Source organism: Schistocerca serialis, chromosome 3 (assembly GCF_023864345.2).
Source record: "Schistocerca serialis cubense isolate TAMUIC-IGC-003099 chromosome 3, iqSchSeri2.2, whole genome shotgun sequence".
Lineage (NCBI taxonomy): Eukaryota > Metazoa > Arthropoda > Insecta > Orthoptera > Acrididae > Schistocerca > Schistocerca serialis.
This window is the reverse complement of record NC_064640.1, coordinates 508,030,460-508,056,775: the sequence shown is the minus strand read 5'-3', so window position 1 is coordinate 508,056,775 and position 26,316 is coordinate 508,030,460. Positions and strand designations below refer to the sequence as shown.

Below are 26,316 nucleotides of genomic sequence, written 5' to 3'. Positions count from 1 at the left end.
TCAATTGGGAAAATTTAAATTTTGTTAGTAGTATGCATGATAGGACATCCTGTGACCCATTACTAAATGCCTTCTCTGAAAACTACCTACAACAGATAATTCTGAACCCCACTCATGAAGGACATATATTGGACCTAATGGCAACAGATAGATTGACTTCTCTGAGGATGTCTACATCAAAACTGATATTAGTACCCATGATGTGGTTGTGGCAACAATAATTACCAAAGTACAAAGGACAGCTACAATAAGCAGATGGATATCTATGTTCAGTGAACTAGACAAAAAATCAGTAGAGTGGTATCTCAATGAGAAACTTGGAACTTTCAGCACAAGGCATGAGCATGTAGAGGAGCTATGGCTCAAATTTAAAAGAATAGTTGATCATGCACTGAACAGTTTTGTACCCAGTAGAACAGTTCATAATGGGTGGGACTTTCCTAGGTATACATTCACTGTAAACAAACTTCTAAACAAGTACAGACTGATGCATAACAAGTGTAAAACTAAGCATAGGGCTGTAGATAGAGAGACAATGAATGTAACACATTTAGCTGTTAAGAAAGCAACGCAGGAAGCCTTCAATGACTACTGTAGCAGAATACTGTCAGATGATCTTTCTCAAAACCCAAATAAATTCTGGTCAAATGTAAAGGCTGTTAGTGGCACCAAAGTTAGTGTCCTGTCCCTAGCAAATGACTCAGAAACAGAAATTGGTGATAGCAAAGCTAAAGCTGAAATGCTTAAATCTGATTTCAAATGTTCCTTTACGAAGGAAAACACAGGAGAATTGTCCCAGTTTAATCCTTGTATGACCAAAAAGTTTAGTGACATAAGTATTAGATCAGTGTGTTCAGAAACAGTTGAAATTGTTAAAACTAAACTAAGATCCAAGGTCCAATAAAATCCCTCTGAGATTCTATACTGAATTTGCAGCTGAGTTAGCCCTCCTTGTAACTATAGTCTATTTGGAGCCCTTGAACAAAAACTTGTGTCCAGTAGTTGGAAGAAAGCACAGGACACCCCCACCTATAAGAAGGGCAGAAGAAGTGATCCACAGAAATACCATCCAATACCCTTGACAGTAATTTGTTGTAGAATTTTAGAAGATATTCTGAGCTCAAACAGAATGAGGTATCTCAAACAGAATGATCTTCACACCAGCCAGCATGGATTCCAAAAACATCAATCATGTGAAACCCAGCTTACACTTTTCTCACATGACATACTGAAACCATTGGATCAAGGCAGTCAGGTAGATGCAGTATTTCTTGATTTCTGAAAAGCATTTGAGTCAGTGCCATGCTTATGCTTACTATCAAAATTATGGTCATATGAGGCATCAAGTGAAATTTGTGACTGGATTACGGACTTTTTGGTAGAGAGGATGCAGCATCTTGGATGGAGATTGAGTTCTATTGGTACCACAAGAAACCAGAACATTCTATAAGACTTGGGTAGCTGGCCTTCACAGTTTAAGCCATCATTGTCACTGATGTCCATTAAGAGTCATATTCTGACCAAATGATTTCAGTTGGCCCCCAATCGTGATTTTCGTGAGCGGTCCATTCAATGTGAAAACCCCTCCCTCTCTAATGTTCTGGCTAGTACACAATAGGTTGAGGTTTTGAGGGCTTTGGGTACTCAAATTGAATCATGGTGTGATGTTGCAGAAGTTCAGCCCACTTCCCCCGCTGTTTATTGGACGGTTCATAGGGGTATGATATGGTGGTAGTGGTCCAAATATGAGCAAAACATCACACCGGCCAGTCCAGCTCATTACAGCAGCCACAGCCACAGCTGCAGCTGCATAACTCAATTTGCAGACATGCATGGACTTGGTTTCTCCCCCTTTAGCGCGAGTGTCACATACATTAGTCACTTATAATAAACATAGCATTCAGATTTCATATAGTTTCTTAGCTCCAGTCATTATAAATCTATGGTACATCACTGACTTTTCTGGTGGTGAACACTGCACAGACTGGAAATTTGTTTGGTTTGTATGCCTTTAACCTTTTTGGGTTTACTGTTTCCGATGTAGTTAATCTTGTCTCTGATCAAGTGCCCTATACATAGCTCAGCTCTTTGTGCTCTGAATCTTCCACCATGCTTTCTGTGGGTTTGGATTGTGCCAATAATTTCAAAGCCCACATCACCATGAAACCTTCAGCCAGACCCCATTTCTTTTGGGCTCGCACAGTGGGAATGGTGCTCCATGACCAAGTGAACATGGAGGTCAACAGGCTCATAGCCTCCAGCATCACCCAATATTGTCAAGAAGCCAGTGGGGTGGTTATGCCTTTGTGGTGATTTCAAAGTTTCTGTCAACGCTCAGTCTATCACAATCACAGACATGTATCCCTTGCCATGCCCTGACGAACTTTTTGCTAAGCTCAGTAGTGGTCAGTATTTTTCCTAGGTTGACCTCTATGATGTGTATTTGCAGCTTCCTGTTGGTGTTGATTCTCAATGCCTCTTGTTCATTAACATGCATTTTGGCATGTATCAATACCTGCAGTTACCATTTGGCAAGGCCAGGGCCTCAATTATTTTTCAACATTTTCTCGAAGAACTCATGACGTCTGTGCCTGTCTGTGCCAACTATCTTGATGATATTGTGGTCTCCAGCTGCTCCACTGATGAACATCTCAACAACTTACATATGCTCTTTTCGATATTGCAGTACGCTGGGTTAAAGTGTAATTTGGAAAAGTGCCCCTTTTTTCACCCTTCTGTTGTTTATTTTGGGTTCAAGGTCTCTAGCGCTGGTATCAAACGCCTTCATCTGAATGCCTCTGCCATTGTTCCTCTTATGTGTCCTGTGTTGGTGAAGGAACTCCAGGTTTTTTTAGTTAAGGTTGTTTATCATCAACATTGGTCGCACAACCATTACTGACTTGCTGCATAGGGAGATGCCTTTCCAGTGGTCGCAGGCATGTGAAATGGCATTTCTCAAACTGAAGTCTATGTTACTATCTGCACTACCAACTGTGTCAGCATCTAGTGTTAGCAATAGATTCATCCCAGCATGGGCTGGAGGCAAAGTTAGCTCATAAATATTCTGATGGCTCTGAGCAGCCTATTCCATACATGTCAAAGACCCTTAGTTTGGCTGACATAAGATATTCACAAATAGTGAAAGAAGCACTTGCCATGGTTTATGCCTTAAAGTATTTTCATGTTTTCCGCTATGGTGTAAAATTCCACCTCATCATAAGCCGGTAGATTCACAGTTTAACCCCTCAGCGTCATTGCCACACAAATTAGCATATTGCCTTCAATGTTAGGCACTGTTCCTCTCTCAGTACAGCTACAGGATGCACTTCCACCCCAGGGCTAAACATGCAAATGTTGATGTGCTCTCCTATCTTCCAGTCCATCTGAACCCAGTTTTTGATTGGGAGGAGTTACTCTGTTTCTGCATTGATGAATGTGCTCAACAAACTGTCAGTGGTTTTCCAATCACTAGTGTTCAGGTTATGCTGATACAATTTTATGAAAAGCCGTACATTTCATAGAATATGGCTGGCCTGAGGCACCTCCATGGCAGGCATCTGACCCCCTCCATAGCTGCTGTGTGTTTCAGAATTGTTTCTCTATCATGGATGGTGTTCTGCTCCTTGAAATGGACTATTTAGCTCCTCACGTAGTGGTTCCCTTGGCTCTCCATTCGAAAATCTTGCAATTGCTGCACACTGATCACTGGGGTGTGTCACATACCAAGGCATTAGCCTTCCACTGTGTTTCTTGGCCTGGTTTGGATGGTGACATCATTTGTTTGGTTACAGCATGTTCTCAATCCACATCACAGTAAGCTGCTCCATGGGCAATGCTGTCTCTGTAGCTGCAACCTTTTTCAGGCCTGGGAGTGTCACCACATCGATTTTTCTAGCCCTTTCCTTAATGCATACTGGCTAATAGTAATTGGTGCTTTCTATTGGTTTCCATATGTTCTTCGTGGCCCATCAACCTCAACCTCTGCCACCGTGGCAGCCCTGTCGAAAAAATTTTCCATTGAAGGACTTCCAGCAATGCTTGTCTCTGATAATGGCCCTCAATTTGTTTTGCAGGAGTTTGCCCCCATCTGCAATGCCCATGGGATTTGCCACATTTTCATCCCACCCTTCCATCCATAGTCCAATCGTGAGACCAAAAAGTTAGTTAGAACATTCAAAATGCAAATGAAAAAGTATGCGACTCAATCCCTGTCCAACACTGCCTTGGATCAATCTCTGTCTTCCTATCGGTTTACACCCTTCACTGACAACAGCCCATCAAACTACCCCACAGGCATCAACCCTGGATATACCTGCATCTCCTGCAAACCAGTCAGGGACACCAACTCATCCAGCCATTGTTCTTTTTCCAGCCCTGGGTGGCTGTCTAGACATGTGGTTTTGGTTGTCACCCAAAATGGATTCCTGCCATCATCTCCCGATGCCACAGCTGCCGCCTCTGCAGTGCCCATATGGAGGACGACCTCTGCGCACAACATTACAACCAGTTGCGACTGCATATGGAAACCTGGCCACCCTCTGCCAGGACACTGATGTTGCCACACCACTCTGCATCACTCAACAGATCACCTGATGCCACAGGGTCCTGCCACAACATACGAGGGGTCCCCTATCACCAGTGGGCGAACCTGGCGCAGCTTCTCCAATACCGCTACCAGTACTGATGCAGCTACCATCCACACTAGAGTCATCTCCTCCACCTCATGTGCCAACTGTGGGGACACCACCACCACCAGGCCCTGGACCTGATGTGTGCATGGAGCTCATGCCAACGTCACCCATCCTATCATATGAGTTGGCATGAGAAGGTGGGCTGCAACACTGCCCATGCCCCAAGTACTTCCAGCCATATGCCCCAGTAGCAGTATATAACCTCAGTCAGAGCCTCACAGAGGAGAACTTCATGGACATCTCGTGAATCTGAGCTGTTCCACAAGGGAAGAGGAATGAAGTAATGTGTGCACACTTGGGAGCCATGTGCATTAGAAGTGTGTTGTCATCCATGAGAGTGCGCCATGGGAGAGCAATGCTGTGAACTCCCGATAGAGCCCATCATGGGCGAGTGCCTATCAAAATCCCACCGAGCTATGCTTGCTCTCAGTTATCATGTTATTACTGCTTGCACACATTTGCTTTTTCTTATTGTGTTCACTGCACATTATGGTGATTGGTGAACATGTCACAATCTAATAAATTTGTGCATTTCTTGTTTGTGTTGTGTGTCTGAGTTACAACAGTAACCAAGAGTCTCAACACTGTAGGTGCCAAAATACTGTCCACTGAAGATGCTTCAAAATAAATTAAAACACATCTGGTCTAAATGAAACTTTTATTACAGCCTTAGAACAAAAAGACAACACTAACATTTTATGTGTGCCCCAGCACTGTTTTCAATCACTACAGCTTTCATCATCTATATTGCTGCAGTCCTGGTCAGTGTTTGACATTGGCCTTAGAGTGATGACTGGAGAATCAAGCAGAGTGTCAGTTAAAATTTTCCTCTCCATATCCTCCTCTTGTAGCCATTTGGTGTGCTGAACACATTCAGCTCATGCTGAAGGGGCTATGCTGTCACGTGTTTCAAGCAAAATCCTTTCTGTGTCAGTAATTTTAAATGTAAAGTTTCTTTCTGCAACATATCTTTTTACTTGTGCCCATATAAGCTCTATTGGATTGTACTGACAATGATATGGTGGCAAATGCAAAATTGTATGTCTATGTTCCTGTGGAATACAATCAATTTCATAAGCTGTTTCAGAAGGCTTATGAAGCCCTACAAGATTCTGCAATTTAGTGCAAGTTTGATTGGCAGTGTGCATATCTTTTTACTTGCAAACCAAATCATGATATCTAGCTTTTTTATACTTGTCTCTTGTCAACAACTACTAAGTGATAACTCATGCTGTCCATAACAATCACTGAGTTCACAGGGTAGTAAGGGAGAAACTGTTTTCTAAACCTTAATATAAATGTCTCTGAATTCATTTCAGAATGATAATCCCCTATATTTGCCCAGAACACAAATTTGCTTTCCAAAATGAACCTGGAAGCAGAACTAGTGTGAAGTACTATTACTTGTCCACCTTTACCAACTTGTACTTTAAAGCTACCTGAACCATCATTATGTATACAACAAAGTTTCCTCATAAGATTCTGGTTCATCCATGTTTAATCCAAGTAAAAAAGTTCTGACTGCCAGATTTTCTTATTTTAAGAATCCTTCTTAAAAACTGTGCCCTAGAAGCCATGATATTACTATGTTCCATTAAAAATTTTCTTTCATCATTTCTACATACAGAGGTAACACTACCTTTAAAATTTAATTTATATTTTCACACATTTTCTATGTAATATTTTTGACAGCGCGAAATTTGATTGTCTTATACATATTGAGCACAACTCACATTAGAACATCTTTGTCAAAGTCTTCTAAATTTGTAACAAGGCTTCTCATGGTGGTGATGTTTCCCTGGCAGTCTGAAATTTGGGCTTCCACTGGTCTCGATGGATAAATTATCTTCACAGGCAATCTGCTGAATAGTTTGATCTTAACATCACTTGCTTCTGCTGTGCATTCCTGAGATCTGACAACATCTGTGATAGGGCGGCCATTTTCTTCTTCATTCTAAATTATGTCTTGCACTTGTTTATGGAGAATTTTCACTTACCAACACCATCAACCATGATGACTCACAACAAATGGAATAAAAATTCCCCAAACAACTCGTAATAACCATGTTTAACGGTCACATTGGCTAAAACTTTCACAGCAGAGCACTCAGAAAACTAATGAATGCCCATTGACTAATGAAGGATGAGTGACGCCATGTGTACACAACAAATTTAAACTCTACTGCCATCATTTATGGCTCCAACTATAGTCAGTTTATCATTTACTTTAATTCAAATGTGCAATTCTAAGCTTCTGCTGCTGTGTAATGAATATAGGTAAGTAGTAGCTTTTCTTCCAGGTGACATGGTTGGTCATTGGTGTAAATGCTATACAGAAGGTGAGCAAGAACCCTTCCATGAACTAGCTCGTTCCACTGAGTACTCCAGTCACTGACATTATTCAGTAATGAAACTTAGAGGCATTGAATCTGCAAGATGCACTTGACAGATTTCATCAAACGTAAGTCATCTATAGTAGGTGGTATAATAAGCAGCACTAAGACGTACAAGGGTAATGCCGATCACATATCCTGGCTCATAGCAATCTTCCATGTTGTCTGTGAGTTTAAGGACTTTCCCACGAGGTTAGTAATTTGGTTGTGTTTAATTCTTTCCAGAAATTCAAAGAGATGGCATGAGTAGAAAAATTCTTAGCATCAATATATGCCTTACCATGCTTCAATAGTGAAGTATTCCTTTATGAGCTCAGGAATTTGGAAGGTGATGAGGCAGTTGTTTGAGAATCTTAAGAAGTATTTAATTGTGTCTCATTCTGAAATGTTTAATTTGTTCTGTTGTTAAATCAGTCCTGCAGGGTGCATTATTATACTTAATTATGTGAATAGCTTTCCAGAGTTCATCCAGTGAAAACTGAGTCCGGAGTAAGTTATTCTCATTCTCACCATCATGCTGCATCACTAATTGCCTAGTTCTTTGGATAGCTTTGACACTGAGTAGCAGCTCATGGACAGGTTGGCTAGATATGGTGTTACTTTGTAGCTGACTGGTTGGATGTTTATTATATGAGTTCTTAATCAGTTTGACACATGCATGAATGGTTTTATTTCACATCTCTTTGTTCAGTCATTTTACTCCATATTTATATTCTGGAAGTAGCTATAGCTTTAAGCAATTCTTCACTTTCTTGAATTATTTTCTCTGAAGAAGGAGCACTTCCAAACAGCTCCAACATTTCTCTGTGATATTTTCTTGTTAGTTTTGTGAACATTTAATGTGACTTTAACCCGTAGAAAGGTCATTTATCAGCCCAAGTCATGTACTGATTTTCATGATATCTATTAGTGGTACACTTATAGAAGGTTTGATGTCTGTGTTTCCCCTACAAAGCCCACAGTTTGCCTGATTGTTTATTACATACTGTTTTTGGGGAGGAGATATTTAGATTCATGAGACGTATATCAAAAAGACAGATTAGATGCCATAGGAGGGGGTGTGTTCATTGAAGTTACAAAAATATTGTCTCTACTGAAGTTGAATTTGACTGTGACAGTGAAGTTATCTGTCCACATATAACAGATCTATCTGAAATCAAGTTAATTGTTGAATGTTTTCACTGGCCACCTAATTCCTCTGTGAGAGTTTTAGAGTCATTCAAAGAAAGTCTGTGGTCAGTAGCACAGAAGTATGCAGATCATGCAATATTAGTTGGAGGTAACTTTAACCAAATGAGTACAGATTAGGACATTTATGGTTTCATTGTAGGGGGTGCAGAAAGACAGACTTGTGAAGTTCTTTTGAACACGTTTTCCAAAAACTGTCTTTAGCAGCTATTTTGACAGCCAACATGCAGTGGAAATATTTTGATCTTGTAGCTACAAACAGGCCTGATCTAATTGATGGTGTCAGTATAGAGACAAGGGTTAGTGACCATAATTCAAGAATACTGGTTGAGTATTTCTGCAAGAAAGAGCAGATAGACAGTTGTTAGCAACCCACTTAGAAAATGAATGAATTGGTATTATTTAGTTCCAGTATGATGGATGAAGAGGAATTGTGGGCAAAATTTAAATAGACTGCAATTTGTACTCTGTGGAAATGTATGCCATTTAAATGGATTAATGATGGAAAAGACCCACCGTGATTTAACAAATAAATCTGAAAAACGTTGAGGAAAGAAGGGCTGTTGCACTCTCAGTTCAAAAGAGAAAATTCAAATGACAACAGGCAAAAGTTAATAGAAACTTGTACATCTGTATAAAGATCAGTGCATGATCCTTACAACAACTACCACTGCCATGCCTTAGGTAAAGACCTTGCCGAGAACCAAAGAAAATTCTGGTCCTACTTGAAATTGCTAAGTGGGTCTAAGGCTTCTATCCAGTCACTTGTTGACCAGCCTGATAGGGTAATAGAAGATGGGAAAAGTAAAGCCAAAATTTTAAATTTCACATTTAAGAAATTGTTCACACAAGGGAACCATGCAAACACACCATTGTTTGACCATTGCACAGACACTCATATGGAGCACATAGTAATAGGCATCTCCGGTGCAGAGGAACAACTGAAGGAATTGAAAGCAAATAAGGCACCAGATCTGGATGGAATCCAAATTCGATTTTGCAAAGAGCACTCAACAGCATTGACAACTTACTTAGCTTGCATTTACTGTGAATCTCTCACTCAGTGCAGAGTCCTGGTGACTGGAAAAAAGTGAAGGTGACTTGTGTATACAAGAAGAGTAAACCAATGGACCCACAAAATTACAGATGAATGTCCTTAACATTCATTTGCTGCAGAATCCTTGAACATCTTCTGAGTTCTAATGTAATAAATTTCCTTGAGAGGAAAAAGCTTCTGTCCATGAATCAGCATGATTTTAGGAAGAATCACTCATGTGAAACTCAAGTTGCATTTTTCTGACAATATATCCTATGGAGTTTGGATGAAGGGCAACAGAAAGATTCCATATTCCTAGATTTCCATAAATCATTTGGTGTGGTGCTATCCAGTCAGCTGGTGACAAAGGTTCAAGCATATGGAATAAGTTCAAAGAATTGTGAGTGTCTCAATGACTTCTTAAGTAACAGAACTTAGTATACTGTGCTTGATGGCAAGTGTTCATCAGAGCAAGGGTTATCATCAGGAGGGCCCAGGGAAGTGCGATAGGAGTGCTGTTATTTACCGTATACATAAATGATCTGACTCATATGGTAAGCAACAGTCTGCACCTGTTTGCTGATGATACTGTGGTTTATGGAAAGGTGTCATCATTGAGTGTGTGTAGGAGGATACAAGATGGCTTAGACAAAATTTTTAGTTGATGTGATGAATGACAGCTAGCTCTAAATCTAGAAACATGTAAGTTAATGTATATTAGTAGGAAAAACAAACCTATAATGTTTGAATAAAGAATTAATAGTTTGCTGCTTGACAGTCACATTGATTAAATACCTAGGCATAGCATTATAAAGCAATATGAAATGTAATGAGCACATAAGGATCATAGTAGGGAATGCGAATGTTTGATTGCAGTATATTGGGGAAATTTTAGGAAAGTGTGGTTGATCTGTAAAGGAGACCACATACAGAACACTAGTGCAACCCATTGTTGAGTACCATTTGAGTGTTTGTGATTCACACCAGGTCAGGTTAAAGGAAAACATCAAAACAATTCAGACTTGGGCTACTAGTTTTCTTACCATTAGGTTCAAACAACAAGTGTCACAGAGATGCTTCAGGAACTCACTGCAGGTAAGGTGACATTCTTTTTAAGGAACACTGTTGAGAGAATGTAGAGAACTGGCATTTGAGGCTGACTGCAAAATGATTTTATACCTACCAACATACATTTCATGTAAGTACCATGATGATAGGAGACAACAGGCTTGTATGGAGACATAAAGTAAGTTTTTTAACCCTTGTTCTATTTGGAAGTGGAACAGGAAAGGAAATGACTAGTGGTGGAACAGGGTACCCCTCTGCCATGAACCAAACGATGGATTGTTAGTTAGCTACATGTTCCATTGATCAATCTCACAGTAACCGTTATGATGTGAAATGTGTCAAGTGCATAATAAATACACACATGAATGAAGATTTTCTTTTCTTTCTTTCTTTCCTTTTTTTTAAAAAAAAGGGGAGCTTAAAATTTTTGTTACCTACCCCAAGCCCTTAAATGTCACATAATGCATATATTATACCTATAGATTTATTTATTCCCATTCAAAAATTCATCTATGGTATAGAAGGAGTTGTCAAGGAGATATGATTTCAATATATTTTTAAAACTATTACTACTGTCTGTCAGACATTTTATTTCATCTGGTAATTTAGCGAAAAGTTTTACAGCAGCATATTTTTAACCCTTTCTGTGTCAAAGATAGGTTAAGTAGAGGATAGTGTAAGTCTTTCTTTCTTCTGGTATTATGAATGTCACTGTTGTTTTTAAACTGGCCCATGTTGCTGAGAACAAATTTCATTACTGAGTAAATGTACTGTGAGGCTGTTGTAAGAATTCCTAACCTTTTAAACAGGTGCCTAAAAGATGTGCGACTGAGAGCCCCACATATTATTCTAACCACTTTCTTTTGAGCAGTGAATACTTTTTGCCTAAGTGTTGAGTTACACCAATACACTATTCCGCATAACATCAAAGAGAGAAAGTATGCAAAGTATGTTAGCTTGCTAATTTCTATATCCTCAAAATTAGCAATTACTCTGATTGCAAAAGTTGCTGAACCTAGTCACTTTAGGCGATCCAGAATATGAATTTTCCATTTATGATTCTCATCTATATGTACACCCAAAAACTTAGTATGCTCTACACTGGTTACTGACTTCTGTTGACGTGTTATATTTATTGAAGGAACTGTAGTCCTTGCAGTAGAAAATTGTATGTGCTGTGTTTTCAAAGTTCAGAGCAAGCCCACTTGCAGAAAGCCAATTAGTAACTTTTCCAAAGACATTATTTGTATCATTTTCTACTGTAGTTTCATTCGCTGGATTAATAATGATGCTTGTATCATCAGCAAACAGTGTCAGTTTAGCTTCTTGTTTCAGATAAGAAGGGAGGTCATTCACATATATCAAGAACAGAAGGAGACCCACGATCAAACTATGTGGAACACCTAATGTAATTTCATCCCAGTCGGATGAAGTGGGAAACTTCCTTAAATCACTTAAACCATATACAGAAACTTTTTGCTTCCTGTCCTGTAGATATGACTTAAACCACTCATATGCTGTTCCATTTATACCATAGAATTGTAATTTCTGTAACATTATGTCATGGTCCGCACAATCAAATGCCTTGAATAAGTCACATAAAATTCCTATTGGTGACATTTTACTATTTAAAGACTCTATTATGTGGGCAGTGAAATTGTATATTTCTGTCTTGGTAGAACACCTTTTTTTCAATCCAAACTGTGATTTACTAAGTATCCCATTACTGCTGAGATGGCTAACCACCCTTGAGTACATTACTTTCTAAGCAAATTTTGAAAATGCTGTGAGCAAGGATACGGGCTGGTAATTATTGGCATCTGTGGTTTCTCCTTTTTTGTAGGGCAGCTTGACAATGGCATATTTTAACCTGTCTGGGAAAATACCTTGAGTTAGTGATGCATTACAGATGTAACTCAGAACATCAGCTGTAACTGCTCCACGTTGTTTTAATATCTTGCAAAGTATATATGTAGATGTAGGCTCCATCTGTGTACCCCATGCAAACTACAATCAGCAGTTGTACGTATGAGCTGGAATTTATCACATTTTATTATAACAATCATTTCATGAGACATGTGTGTAAGCAGCAATAAGTTTCCAGACTTCTTAGAATTAATAGTCTTGTAATTTAAACAGTAAACCAAACCAAGTTTCACAATGCTTCTCCTGTAGCATGTACCACTGGATTTAGATAATCTTACAGCTGTGCTAATGAAATCCCTACAAAATAAGATACATTTCACCATATTATATATATATATATATATATATATATATATATATATATACACACTCCTGGAAATGGAAAAAAGAACACATTGACACCGTTGTGTCAGACCCACCATACTTGCTCCGGACACTGCGAGAGGGCTGTACAAGCAATGATCACACGCACGGCACAGCGGACACACCAGGAACCGCGGTGTTGGCCGTCGAATGGCGCTAGCTGCGCAGCATTTGTGCACCGCCGCCGTCAGTGTCAGCCAGTTTGCCGTGGCATACGGAGCTCCATCGCAGTCTTCAACACTGGTAGCATACCGTGACAGCGTGGACGTGAACCGTATGTGCAGTTGACGGACTTTGAGCGAGGATGTATAGTGGGCATGTGGGAGGCCGGGTGGACGTACCGCCGAATTGCTCAACACGTGGGGCGTGAGGTCTCCACAGTACATCGATGTTGTCGCCAGTGGTCGGCGGAAGGTGCACGTGCCCGTCGACCTGGGACCAGACCGCAGCGACGCACGGATGCACGCCAAGACCGTAGGATCCTACGCAGTGCCGTAGGGGACCGCACCGCCACTTCCCAGCAAACTAGGGACACTGTTGCTCCTGGGGTATCGGCGAGGACCATTCGCAACCGTCTCCATGAAGCTGGGCTACGGTCCTGCACACCGTTAGGCCGTCTTCCGCTCACGCCCCAACATCGTGCAGCCCGCCTCGAGTGGTGTCGCGACAGGCGTGAATGGAGGGACGAATGGAGATGTGTCGTCTTCAGCAATTAGAGTCGCTTCTGCCTTGGTGCCAATGATGGTCGTATGCGTGTTTGGCGCCGTGCAGGTGAGCGCCACAATCAGGACTGCATACGACCAAGGCACACAGGGCCAACACCTGGCATCATGGTGTGGGGAGCGATCTCCTACACTTGCCGTACACCACTGGTGATAGTCGAGGGGACACTGAATAGTGCACGGTACATCCAAACCGTCATCGAACCCATCGTTCTACCATTCCTAGACCGGCAAGGGAACTTGCTGTTCCAACAGGACAATGCACGTCCGCATGTATCCCGTGCCACCCAACGTGCTCTAGAAGGTGTAAGTCAACAATGAATTCACGGTGTTCTTATTTCAGTTTCCAGGAGTGTATATGTGTGTGTGTGTGTGTGTGTGTGTGTGTGTGCGACTGAGAGCCCCACATATTATTCTAACCACTTTCTTTTGAGCAGTGAATACTTTTTGCCTAAGTGTTGAGTTACACCAATACACTATTCCGCATAACATCAAAGAGTGAAAGTATGCAAAGTATGTTAGCTTGCTAATTTCTATATCCTCAAACTTAGCAATTAGCCCGTATCCTTGCTCACAGCATTTTCAAAATTTGTTTAGAAAGTAATGCACTCAAGGGTGGTTAGCCATCTCAGCAGTAATGGGATACTTAGTAAATCACAGTTTGGATTGAAAAAAAGGTGTTCTACCAAGACAGAAATATACAATTTCACTGCCCACATAATATATATATATATATATATATATATATATATATATATATATATATATATATATATATATATATATATATATAGAGAGAGAGAGAGAGAGAGAGAGAGGGAAACGTTCCACGTGGGAAAAATGTATCTAAAAACAAAGATGATGAGACTTACCAAACAAAAGCGCTGGCAGGTCGATAGACACACAAACAAACACAAACATACACACAAAATTCAAGCTTTCACAACAAACGGTTGCCTCTTTCCTGATGAAGCAACCATTTGTTGTGAAAGCTTGAATTTTGTGTGTATGTTTGTGTTTGTTTGTGTGTCTATCGACCTGCCAGCGCTTTTGTTTGGTAAGTCTCATCATCTTTGTTTGTATATATATATATATATATATATATATATATATATATATATATATATATATATATATATACTAATATTTTAAGATATTGCTATCTACCAGTATGTTTTCACTTGTAGATATAAAAAAAAAAACTCATGTGATAATTATTGTCAGGAAGATAGGATCATGGCATGCCCAGTGGGACTAATTATTTACTTTTTATTTTAACATGCCTTAAAACGTTCAATGGATTTCCAGCATGCTGGATTAATTCCATGACAGTAATTCCTGTTAATAGTATGATATAGAAACAGCAGCCAAAGTTGCAAGAATCACTTTTTGTTAATAGATGACCAGTTTCAAGCTACCTGAAACCATTTTGAAATCATCATGACAGACAAAGCAAAATTTTCCAAAACAGCAATAAACCATGCCAGGATTATACATAAGCATATAACAAAATCAAGGTTAGTATTTTTTTACAAATAAAAATAATCTTGACATGGTTTATATGCTATTTCAGAAAATATTGCTTTATTGGTCTGGATGATCTGAAAATGGGTTCAGGTAACCCAAAACTAGCCAGCAATTAAATAACAAAGTGAATCTTACAACTTTGGCTGTTTCTGTATCAAACTTACAATATTTCATTGAAAACAATTATGAAAGGAAAAGGAAACAGTTACGATTTCTCTATTTTTGTTTTTATGTACAGGAATACATTTTGAAAGCTGATATCTTGTGAGTACATTTCATAAAATGTTTGGCACAAATTCGTATTGATGGAAATGCCTTGATGGAAGCTAACTAATTTTCCACTTATTCTACATGTCTGTTTACTGCTCATAGCCTCCTCTGTTTGATGAAAAGTGATATACCCTGATATACATATTACATTATAATTCAAGATAAACATATATGGTCGATTTCTTGCAAAATTTCAATTTTTTATCTTCACTTGCTTCAATATTATAATTGATACCTCGCTTCCAGTGGAAACCCAATTGAAGAGGATAGTCGTACACAAATAATTGATGCTTGGTTACTGCAGATCAGTCCAGTACAGAGCACTGATGCTGGAAATTATTCATGTTCAGCAGAAAATATATATGGGAAAGATAAAATCACCTACTATGTTGCAGTACAAGGTAAGTTTCATATTTAGCAGGAACCTAAAAAAATGTGTAAAGTTTAGCGCATCTGTATCATAAAAGACTCTTAAATTTTAAAGATATCAAGTAAAAGAGCTAAATTAGATGGAGCTTTTAAGTAAGTATAAGGTATTAAAATTTCTGACATAGAACATCTGGCAGCAGGCCACATATTAACACATAAATATTGACCAATCCTTTCTCCTTTAAAGGTAATGGGATAGATAAAAAATACTGACAAATGAAATTAGGAAAGGCTACACACAGACCTACAATTTATCTTCAATTACAAAGGACTTAATGTATAGTTAAGTAAGATGATGAAACATCCTATTACACTTATGTATACTCCAGCCCAGACACTAGTTGTCACTCTTTTGTTGGGATTATGAATAACTTGTATTTGTGTGGATCTCAATATCTTGTGTCTCTTTCCTTTTCCTTATTATCTCTGGAAATATTAATTTGCATTACTGAGAGCTTAAGGAACTGTGAAGTTTTTGTAGATCACAGCCTGCTGTATTGTCACACAAACAATTTAATTTCATAACAGAGGGCAATCTTCTTTGTCTTGGTACTACTTTCGGACTCCTAATACATCCAGCAAAATTTTAAACAAGTTATATGTCAGCAATACCAAAGCTATGCTATCTATATGACAACTTCATGTTTGCAATATGAACACCTTGAGAAAAATGTAGATTGCTTCAAAACAGTAACCTAAGGCATCAGGCTGACAGTTTGTTTTACTCCCAACAAGATGTGATAGTCTGAAACTCACACAAAGAAATTTCATTTTAAATCTTCCAATTGTTTCACTGGAAATTAACTGGACATAAATATGTTAAATCTGATGAAACAGACACTTTTTAAATACTTCATTGCTTATTTGCATGTATTCACAACAATTTTGAAGTTATAGGTTATAAGAATGGTGTAGGCATGGTAATGAATAATAGTGTGCATTATATAATTTACTTATCAAGCATATTTTAATAAGTTGTAAACTAATATTCAATTTAATAAGTTGTAAACTAATATTCAATTAATTGTCCAGTGATATTTTTGTAAATGACAAATGAGGTTACTCATACAAGGGGTATTCCTTCTCTTCTTTCCTTTTGTATAATACTCTGTGTGTGATTTAGAAACTGAAGTCACTTGCTGGAGGAATGAACTACAAACTGCAGGTAGAACAAACATTTTTTTTTTTTTGTTTGATTTGATTTCTGTTGATTGTCTGGGACAAATACTGAGGTGATTTTATCACAAAAATCGTGAATAATTGATGAGTGGAAATGGGAATAGTCCTAAATGCCAGATTTCACATTTGTCAGAAGACTAGGGAAACAATGTATCTCTTTTTGTGTGTAGCTTATTTGTATCCAGAGCTTGTGTAGGTATTGTGAAACAACAGAATTTTACTGCCTACATCTTCACTGCAAAAAGTAATGAGACAAATTAGAAAATAAATAATCAGTTGAAAACATTCAAAGTTTCATACCAGGAAGCTGACTGGTTATAAGTGCCAGTGAGAAAGTTCTTGTTTCAAGTACCACTAATACATAGACACAACATTTTCTTTGAAATAATACAGGTGTAGAAATACAACAGTAATGTAGTAGTAGTAGTAGTAGTAGCTTTATTCATCTGCAGATCTCCTTTTACAAGGATATAGGACATGTCAAAGTATTTACAAGTTTAGACCAATTTAAAATGAGCTAACTCATACACACATATACTTACAAACTTCTACAATCATTAGATTTACTCAGTGCCACACTGTTGACTCATATCTCACAATCAGTCACTACACAAACTAAAGACACATTGTTTCATAACACTTCACTCACTACACACACAAACACACACACGTTGGTAACCCCTGGGCCATTTTCTATACCACAACTTCCCATTTTCTATCCTGAAAAACTGAGTCAGCATCCCTCTATAATGAGTGAGGTGTTGAGCTTAGAAAGAGGAAGAGGTGTTAGTATTGCATATAGCTTGGGGTTTAGTTTTTCTAGAAAAGGAAAAAACATTGTGTGAAGGTGTTATGTGGAATGTTGGATGTTTTATAATCATTATTATTATTTATTTGTATAACATTGTTTTACCAACCCCCTACTCTGTTTTATCTAAGTAATCCTTCAATGTATAAAATGTATTGCATAACAGGTACTTTTTAGCTGCCTTTTTAAAAAAGTGTATTTTCGCTATTTCTTTTATCTCTTTTGGTAATTTATTGTGCAGTTTTATTCACTGGTAGAAAATGCTGTTTTGAGTTTCATGTTTATTTTTTTCTTGGAAAATGTAAGTTGAGTCTAGCTCTTGTTCCATGGTCATGGACAGAACTGTTTGTGCAATAATTGCAAATGTTATTTTTGATGTGTCCAACTGACTGGTAAATGTACTCACATGGAGCAGTTAAAATCCCCAGTGTTTTGAACAGATCTTTACAATGAGCTCGACTACCATTTTTGGTTATGATTCTAATGGCTCTTTGCTGGAGATTGAAAACTGTGTTCATATTTTGTGCATTTGTTCCCCAAAAAATGATGCCATAGCTAAGAACTGAGTGTACATATGAATAGTATGTAACTAACAGACACTGCACATTACATACTGTTGATAGCACTCGAAGGGCATAACATGCTGATGACATTCTGTTTGCAAGTACCTTTGTGTGTTCACACCACTTCAACTGAGAATCAATATTCATTCGTTAAAATTTTGCATTTGTTACACAGTCAATACAAGTGTCATCTACAGTTAATTTAACATTGTCATTTTGCCTCTTCAAACTGAAATTCATGGCATTAGTTTTCTTTATGTTCAATGTCACTTTATTGCTTACTGACCAATCGTAAACTTCCTTGAGAGCTTCATTTGCTTCATCTGCAAGGAGTTCTCTTGTTTTCTCTGTGACTGTAATATTGCTGTTGTCAGCAAAGAGAATTTTTTCACCATGATTAACACTGCAGGGAAAGTCATTGATATATATCAGGAATAGTATTGGTCCTAATACGCCACCTTGCAGAACCCCTATATTGATGTATTCTGGTTCTGATAAGTATTTTACTAAATGTTTGGATCTATTCAAGGTATGTGTTATCTCTACTCTTTGCATGCTATCTGCTAGGTATTATCAAAACCAGTCATTTGCTACCCCTCTTATTTATTCTTAATGCTTCTAATTTATTTAATACAATCTTGTGGTCAACTGTATCAAAGGCCTTAGAAAGATCCAAAAATATGCCTGCAACACACTCATCTTTGTCAAGAGCATCGAATACAACCTTTGTGAATTCTACTATGGCTGACTCCATATTTTTACCACTTCAGAAACCAAACTGTGATTTGCTTAAAAGATTGTATTTATTTAGGTAATTCATTAATCTGGCTTTCATAATTGCTTCTATTATTTTTGAGAATAGGGACAGTGGGGAAATAGGCTGGTATGTCTTCTGCATTACCTTTCTTAAGCAAAGGTACAACTCTTGCCTGTTTTAACTGCTCTGGAAATGTCCCCGATGTGAAGGATTCATTATTATATTTGTTAAGGAACCTTGTATAATCTCTTGCATTGTTTCTGTACACACATTGGTACTTCTTCTAAGTCTACCTACTTTTTATTTTTTAGTTTTTGAACAGTTTTATTGATTTCATTCTCTGTGGTTGGAAGTAACATCATTGTATTTAGTGCAACATTATTTACCAGTGTTATATCTGTTTTGGGGAAATTTTGCTGTAATGTCTTTACAATACTTGAAAAATGCTCATTTACATACGAGGATAATCGCAAAAGTAAGGGCTCCTATTTTTTTGTAAGTACATAGACCTGTTTATTTCAACAATGGTTTACATCAGTTTACAGTTTGTACATTTAGGTATTTTTCGGCATAATCACCATTTCTGTCGATGCATTTTTGCAGATGCCATGGCAGTTTTTGTATGCCCATGTCATACCAGCTTGCCGCCATGCTGTTTAGAAAGTTATGAACCTCTTCAGTCACCTCATCGTCGGAGCTGAACCACTTTCCACCCAAATGTTCTTTTAACCTAAGGAACAGGTGATAGTCACTGGGGGCCAAGTCTGGACTATAGGGTGGGTGGGTGATTATGTTCCACTGAAACTGTTTCAGGAGAGCAACAGTTTGCCGAGTGATGTGTGGGCAAACATTGTCATGGCGAATGTGTGCGCCCTTGCTCAACATTCCTCTTCTCCAGTTCTGAATTGCCCATTTGAGTTTTTTCAGAGTCTCACATTACCTATCAGTGTTAATTGTGGTCCCAGCGATTCAGCTCCAACGACAAGGTGAAAGAAGAATTTCATAACTTTGTAAATTGCATGGTGGCGAGCTGGTATGACATGGGCATACAAAAACTGCCACAGCATCTACAAAAATGCATCAACAGAAATGATGATTATGTCGAAACAACAACAAAATGTTCAAGCTGTAAACTGATGTAAACCATTGTAGAAAAAAACAGGTCTATGTACTTATAAAAAATAGGAGATCTTACTTTTGGGATTACCATCATAGTTTACTAAGTGTTGTGGATCATTTATCACCTTATCTCCCTCCCTAAGCAGTATGTTATTCTGCATTTCTTTGTCTCTCCCTGTTTCCTTTTTTATAACATCCCAGACTGCTTTGCTTTTATTCTCTGCATTATATATTATTTTGTCATTAAATGAGTTTTTTGCAGCAATCCTTCCTATAGATCTTTTTGTATCTATGATAGAAATTTAAGAATTCTGTATCATTGTAACTCTTTTTCATGGTACTGAGGTATTTAAGTTTTTGTGATGACTCCTTAATACCTGCTGCTATCCATTTGTTTTTGTGAGATGTTGACACAGACATATATACTTTTGGAAATGCCTTTTCAAAGTTCAGTTTAAATCATGTGGAGAATCTCATACTCACATTAGTTTCCTTATACACTTCATCCCATCTTTGTTTTGCTAGTTCCTTTGAAAAATCATTTATTTTGATTTCTGATAGATGTAGTTTGTAGGCTTGTAATTCAGGGAATGATTTGACACATGATTTTACTGTTATTTGACAGAGATGGTCTGATAGTCCGAGCTCTTTCACAGCCACATCACATTTTTCCTGTCCATATTTGTGGCCATGCCGCCATGTGGCCAATAACTGATGCAGTCATTGTAGTAACCCTTGTTGCACTATTTACCAATAGGGACATGCCAAAACTTTGAAGGATATTTATGAGGGTGCTGCTGTATTCATTTATGTTATTAGTGTTCATGTTAATGTCCCCACACAGAATTATGTTGACCTTTGCACTTGTACTTTGTACTTGAGATAGAAATTCTGTTAATTTATTTAAAAAAGTGCCCACACTACCACTGGGAGATCTATACACACATAAAATGATTAATTTATTAGTGATATCAAGCCCTGTTAATTCAATAGCTGATATTTCAAAGTGTTTGTCTTCACTTGCTGTACTGAGGACATGTCTTGATTTGAGTTGTGTTCCTTTTCTGATATACATGCATGATCCTTCACCCCTTGAAGCAGTTCTGTAGTAAGAGTTTGCCCTTTCATAGAATGATAACACTACATGTAGGATTTCTGTCTCTTTACACCAGTGCTCAGTAACACTAACTACTGTGCAGTTCAAAGATTCTAGCTCAACATCTAATAGTTGTATATTATTTGCATGTTTTGATGGAGGATTGTTAATTCTGTGAAATACCCCATGTTACTCTTTCCAATTGTTTGTTTTTCTTTGTGACATATGGTGTATGTGATATTTGCAGAGCTAAAATCTTGCTTGTGAATGACTGTTTCAGTATTTTTAAAGTGCTGGAGATATTCTTTAGGCAGGGGAACTAGTTGTCTAGATTTATCCTAAAAGAGACTTTCTTTTCCTACCCATGACAACAGGTATTTGATAACGTGTGGCCCTAGATCCACCCCCTATACTTTCATGAATCAGCTGTACCAATCTTCCCTTCCCAGTCCTGTTTAGGTGTAGGCCATGCATAGTGAAATCCCATCTGTTGATAGTCCCGATGGGCACCAGAGAAACATGAGCAGAGTTGGGTGTCCTCAGAGCCATCCCTAACCCCACATTGATTCACCTCACAGCTCCATCAAGGTGTGGCCAATCACGACGCCAGAACAGCTCAACAAAGTGTACGTTCATGCCATGAGTCAGGGAAGCTGTCTTGTCCAGGTCACCATCTATGTCATATGCCCCATCCCTGTCCATACTGTTTCCCACCCCACCTACTATCACTACATGGCCCTCTTTTGTAAAGTCCTTACATAAAGACCCTAAGTCCTCTATCACATGACTTAGCCCTGCATTTGGCTTGAAGTTACTGGTGGCGTGGTATGCTGCCCCTAAACTTTCCTTAACTGAGGACCTACACCTCACTCATGGCTACTACCTAGCAGCAACACTTCCTTCTTCCTAACACTTTGTACACTCCTAGGCTTCTTGGCCTCGGTTAAAGTGTGGTGCACGTTTTCTGCTCCTTGTTCTACCTGAGGCTCTTCTCCACTTAACTCTGGCAGTGGTAGATACCTGTTTTTGGTGTTGATGATAAAACTATCAGATCGTGTTCTCTTTCTTCCTCTCCTCCTACCAGCTGCCAGTTCCCAACCACCTCCCTGTCTCCCTTGATCTGTATCAGTTCCTTCCTTGCTTCTTTCAACTGTGCCTGAAGGGCACAAATTTTCCTTTCCAGTTCCCCAATCAAAATGTTCCTACTGCATACTCTGCAGTTCCAGGAGAGAGCCTCTTCTGTTCTCCCAACATTCTCGCACTGTATCCCCCCCCAGTGAAAATATTTCCTACAAGATTGGCAGCAAATCCCTCTACTCACTATCCTATAACAGCTCCCACATTGCTCACTCATGGTCAGTTTCAAAAGAATAATTAAGTTTAAAGAATGTTTTAAATTTGTCAAGGACGCGAGATTGGCAGTATGTAAACAAAAAACGACGCAAAGGTCTTGTGTGCGGTTGTTATTGTTTTTGTACTGATTTAGAGATACAATGACAGAAGAATGAATTAGTGATTACTTCGCTTTTAGAGAATTTACGTATCAAGCGTGTTTGGTCAGGTTTTTAAACGTTTACAACTTCGAAAATTTAGGCCTGTATCGCGTCTAACTAGTAAACAATACGAACTGTGTTAGTTAAATACGATTTAGAAACGTTTAATTACACTTTTCTTGCGACAGTAGACACTGATGAAACTCGTATCTGTCTCTTTTAATGAATTTTGTACTATCAAGAAAACTTGAATAGAATTTTTTGTGTTTGTCACGCAAAATTTCGGGTTATGTCGCGGTTATCGGGCTTAAGATAACACGAAGTTTTTTTCAAAAACAAGCTCTGCTGGGACGTTAATACTCAGTTGTGCGACAAGAACGGACACTACAGCAAGTATACGAAACAAAGAAAATTTAAATTTGACAATATTTCCTCTTAAATATGTTCTTTTAGCGGATGAAGAAAATACCTGTGCTCTCACTCGGCGGCCATCTTGAATCATTTTAACTAATATACTGTAGTTAGCAAAAACCATTTTGCATTTCAATACATTTTTTTTAAGTGAATGGCAAAATTAAGTTCAAGAAAAAAATCTCTCAGAGTTGACTTCTATTTCTTACACATCTCCATTCTTGGGATCAGATATTACAAAGTTTGCTCTAAAACTCCCAGTGCTATTGAGGAAGAAGGCAACGGGACGTCAAACAGCTAAGTTCTCACGTCTCCTAGACAAACCATCTCTGCAAGTTCCGTGCAAGACTGTCATCAGTTTGAGTGGCATAGTGTTGAGTGATGATGCGGTCTCGGTTTTGCAGAAAGGTCTCAACTTCGCTCCCACCCCCAGCTTCACTCCGGTCGCAGAAATTGTTAGTGCTGTTGAACAGGTTGCAGCTCGACTTCCGCCTGAATCAGCTGAGGAAATACGTCGTGAAACTTGTCGTGCGTTGATGAAATCCAAGCCGATGAAGTCAAATATCACCAGTAATGACCAATCGTGATCTGATTGTTGTCTTATTCTTACCGGCTGACAAAGGCAATGCTACAGTTGTTGTCTCCCATAAGGACTACACTGATAAGATACCTAAATGACGATTCCTACCGGAAGATCAGCGTTGACCCTACAAAGAAGGTGAAGAACAAGATGAGGTCGCTTCTCAAGGACGCAGATTTACCAGAGGGTGATGCTAAGAAATTGTTACCCCAAGGTCCGGTACCACCTAGAGCCCTAGACTATATGGACTCCTGAAGGTTCACAAAGAGGGGGTACCATTACACCCCATTGTCAGCAACATCAGGGCACCTACATATTTGTTGGCCAAATACCTGACGGGAATATTAAGTCCTTATGTGGGTAAATGCCCTCATCACATCTGTAATTCCGTGGATTTTGTTAAACGCCTTGATAGCTTCAGGTTGGAGGAGTCAGATATCATGGTGAGTTTTGACATCGTTTCCTTGTTCACGAAGATACCCCTGCGAGAGTCACTAGAATTGATTAGTCAGAAGTTTGACGAGAAGACCACTGAACTTTTTAGGCATGTCTTGACTTCCACGTATTTTCTTTTTAATGGAGAATACTACAAACAAACAGAGGGAGTCGTCATGGGTAGCCCACCCTCACTGGTGGTAGCGAATTTGTACATGGAGAACTTCAAGGAGGAAGCCCTGTCATCATCCGAATGGAAACCTACTTGCTTTTTCCGTTACGTGGACGACACGTTCGTTGTCTGGCCACATTGTATTGATAAACTACTTGACTTCCTTACACATATAAACTCTCTACACCCCAACATCAAATTCACTACGGAGACTGAAACGGAGAGTAAATTACCCTTCCTTGATATCTTGGTCAAAAGAAGGGCTGACGGCACCCTAGGTCATGGGGTGTATCGGAAGACAATGCACACTGATATGTATTTGCACGCAGACAGTTGCCACCACCCTTCACAGAGGAATGGGGTACTTAAAACTCCAGTACATAAGGCATGCACTACCTCTGATGCAGAGAGTCTACCCCAGGAATTGGAACATCTAAGAACTGTACTTCGAAAAAATGGGTACTCAGAGGGGCAGATTCAACGTGCTCTCCGCCCAACCACTACAGCACAACCTGTGGAGATGGATGAAATCACGAGGGAGGAGGTAGGCACTGCGTTTATTCCATATACAGGCGCACTCTCGGGGAAAATCGCCCGCATTTTGAAGAAACACTGGGTCGGAACTGTGTTTTGCTCTCTGAATAAAACTCATGCACTGGTGGGGAGCGCCAAAGATGACCTCGATTTGAGGAAGGCCAGCGTGTACCAGATTCCGTGTCAATGTGGCAAGTCGTATATTGGTCAGACGATGCGTACCATCGAGGATTGATGCTGTGAACACCAGAGGCACACTCGACTGATGTACCCGAGCAAGTCGGCGCTCGCTGAACATTGTCGGAAAATCATGCTATGGAGTATGAAGGCACGAGGATTCTGTTACAGACATCGAGATACTGGGACAGCGTTGTTAGAGAGGCCATCAAAATTCGCACCAATGACGACCTCATAAACAGTGGCTTTGGCTATAATCTTAGCAAGGCTTGGGAACCAGCGATTGGGTTAATCAAGAGTAAATCAAGCAAACGTATAGTTGTGACGACCACGGCGGACAGAGCCATCACTCCGACGTCATCTCAGACGCCGTCGCAATCTGTTCCACCGCGCGACCGTGGCGCGGACAGCGGAGGGAGCGCGCCGCGGGCGGATGGTATTCAAATCTTTCGCCGCCGCGACCAAACCCAGTTCCCTCTGAGCAGCCATAGCATACGGATCTCCATGCCAGCACGTTCACAGGAGTTCAGTCCGTCAGTTCACCTGATGATGGCGACATGTATGATCACCGAAATATTGTGCCCGTTGGACACTGTAGACCGGCAGTACACCCGTGTCTATTAAGAAATATCACCATCATCAAAAGGTTTTCCGGTTTTACAACTGATAAATATGGCTGGTCCTTCAGGTGAAGAATGGCATGGCATACGTTTTCCATGATATTTTTCTTATATACTGGTATACATTAAAATTTTGTCATTTTTCTGTTTCAGAGTCAGAATTTTTAATAGCTATTTGAGACGTATGCCTATGAGACTGTGACAATGCACTACTACATGTTTGTGTCAGCCAGCCAACTGCTCCAGTGGATGATCTCTCACTGTAGCAGATAACACAGCACCCAGAAAAAAACACATCTCAAACTGTATGCATCCAAAGACAAGAGTTTTCTCTGCCATGTGATTCTTTGTCACAGCGAGTGGTTTTTTTTTCCTAAAGCATGTCCCCAACTCCTGGCACTTTCTGCACCAATGTTGAACTCCCCTGGCACTTCCTGTACTGATGCTGAACTATCCACATGAGTGCAGTGATTTAATGTTCCTTTGGTGCTAAGTTATGTCTCAAGTTATTTCATTATCAAATCTTAACAGCTTGCTGTATTCAGATCAAATCAAATCAAATTTTATTGTCGTTAAACAACTTAGTGTTGTAATAGACAGCATCAAAAAATACAAAGTACCAAAACACAATACAATATATACATACAGGTTTTTTTAAAGATACCAATTAGTTTTTAAAAAATATACAGAAAAGAAAAGTATTTATAGTTATACATCTCCTTGGATAAAATTTATCACAGAATATGATACCACATATAT

General features: G+C 39.1%; 1 protein-coding gene across 1 annotated transcript in view; it reads left to right on the top strand.

The window, feature by feature from the left end:
* LOC126470959 (Down syndrome cell adhesion molecule-like protein Dscam2) overlaps positions 1 to 26,316 on the top strand; it is a 242,310-nt gene that overhangs the window by 112,929 nt on the left and 103,065 nt on the right. The window contains exon 8 of the mRNA XM_050099008.1: positions 15,431 to 15,585. Within this exon, the coding sequence (XP_049954965.1) occupies positions 15,431 to 15,585 (155 nt within the window). The remainder of the gene's footprint in view (positions 1 to 15,430; positions 15,586 to 26,316) is intronic.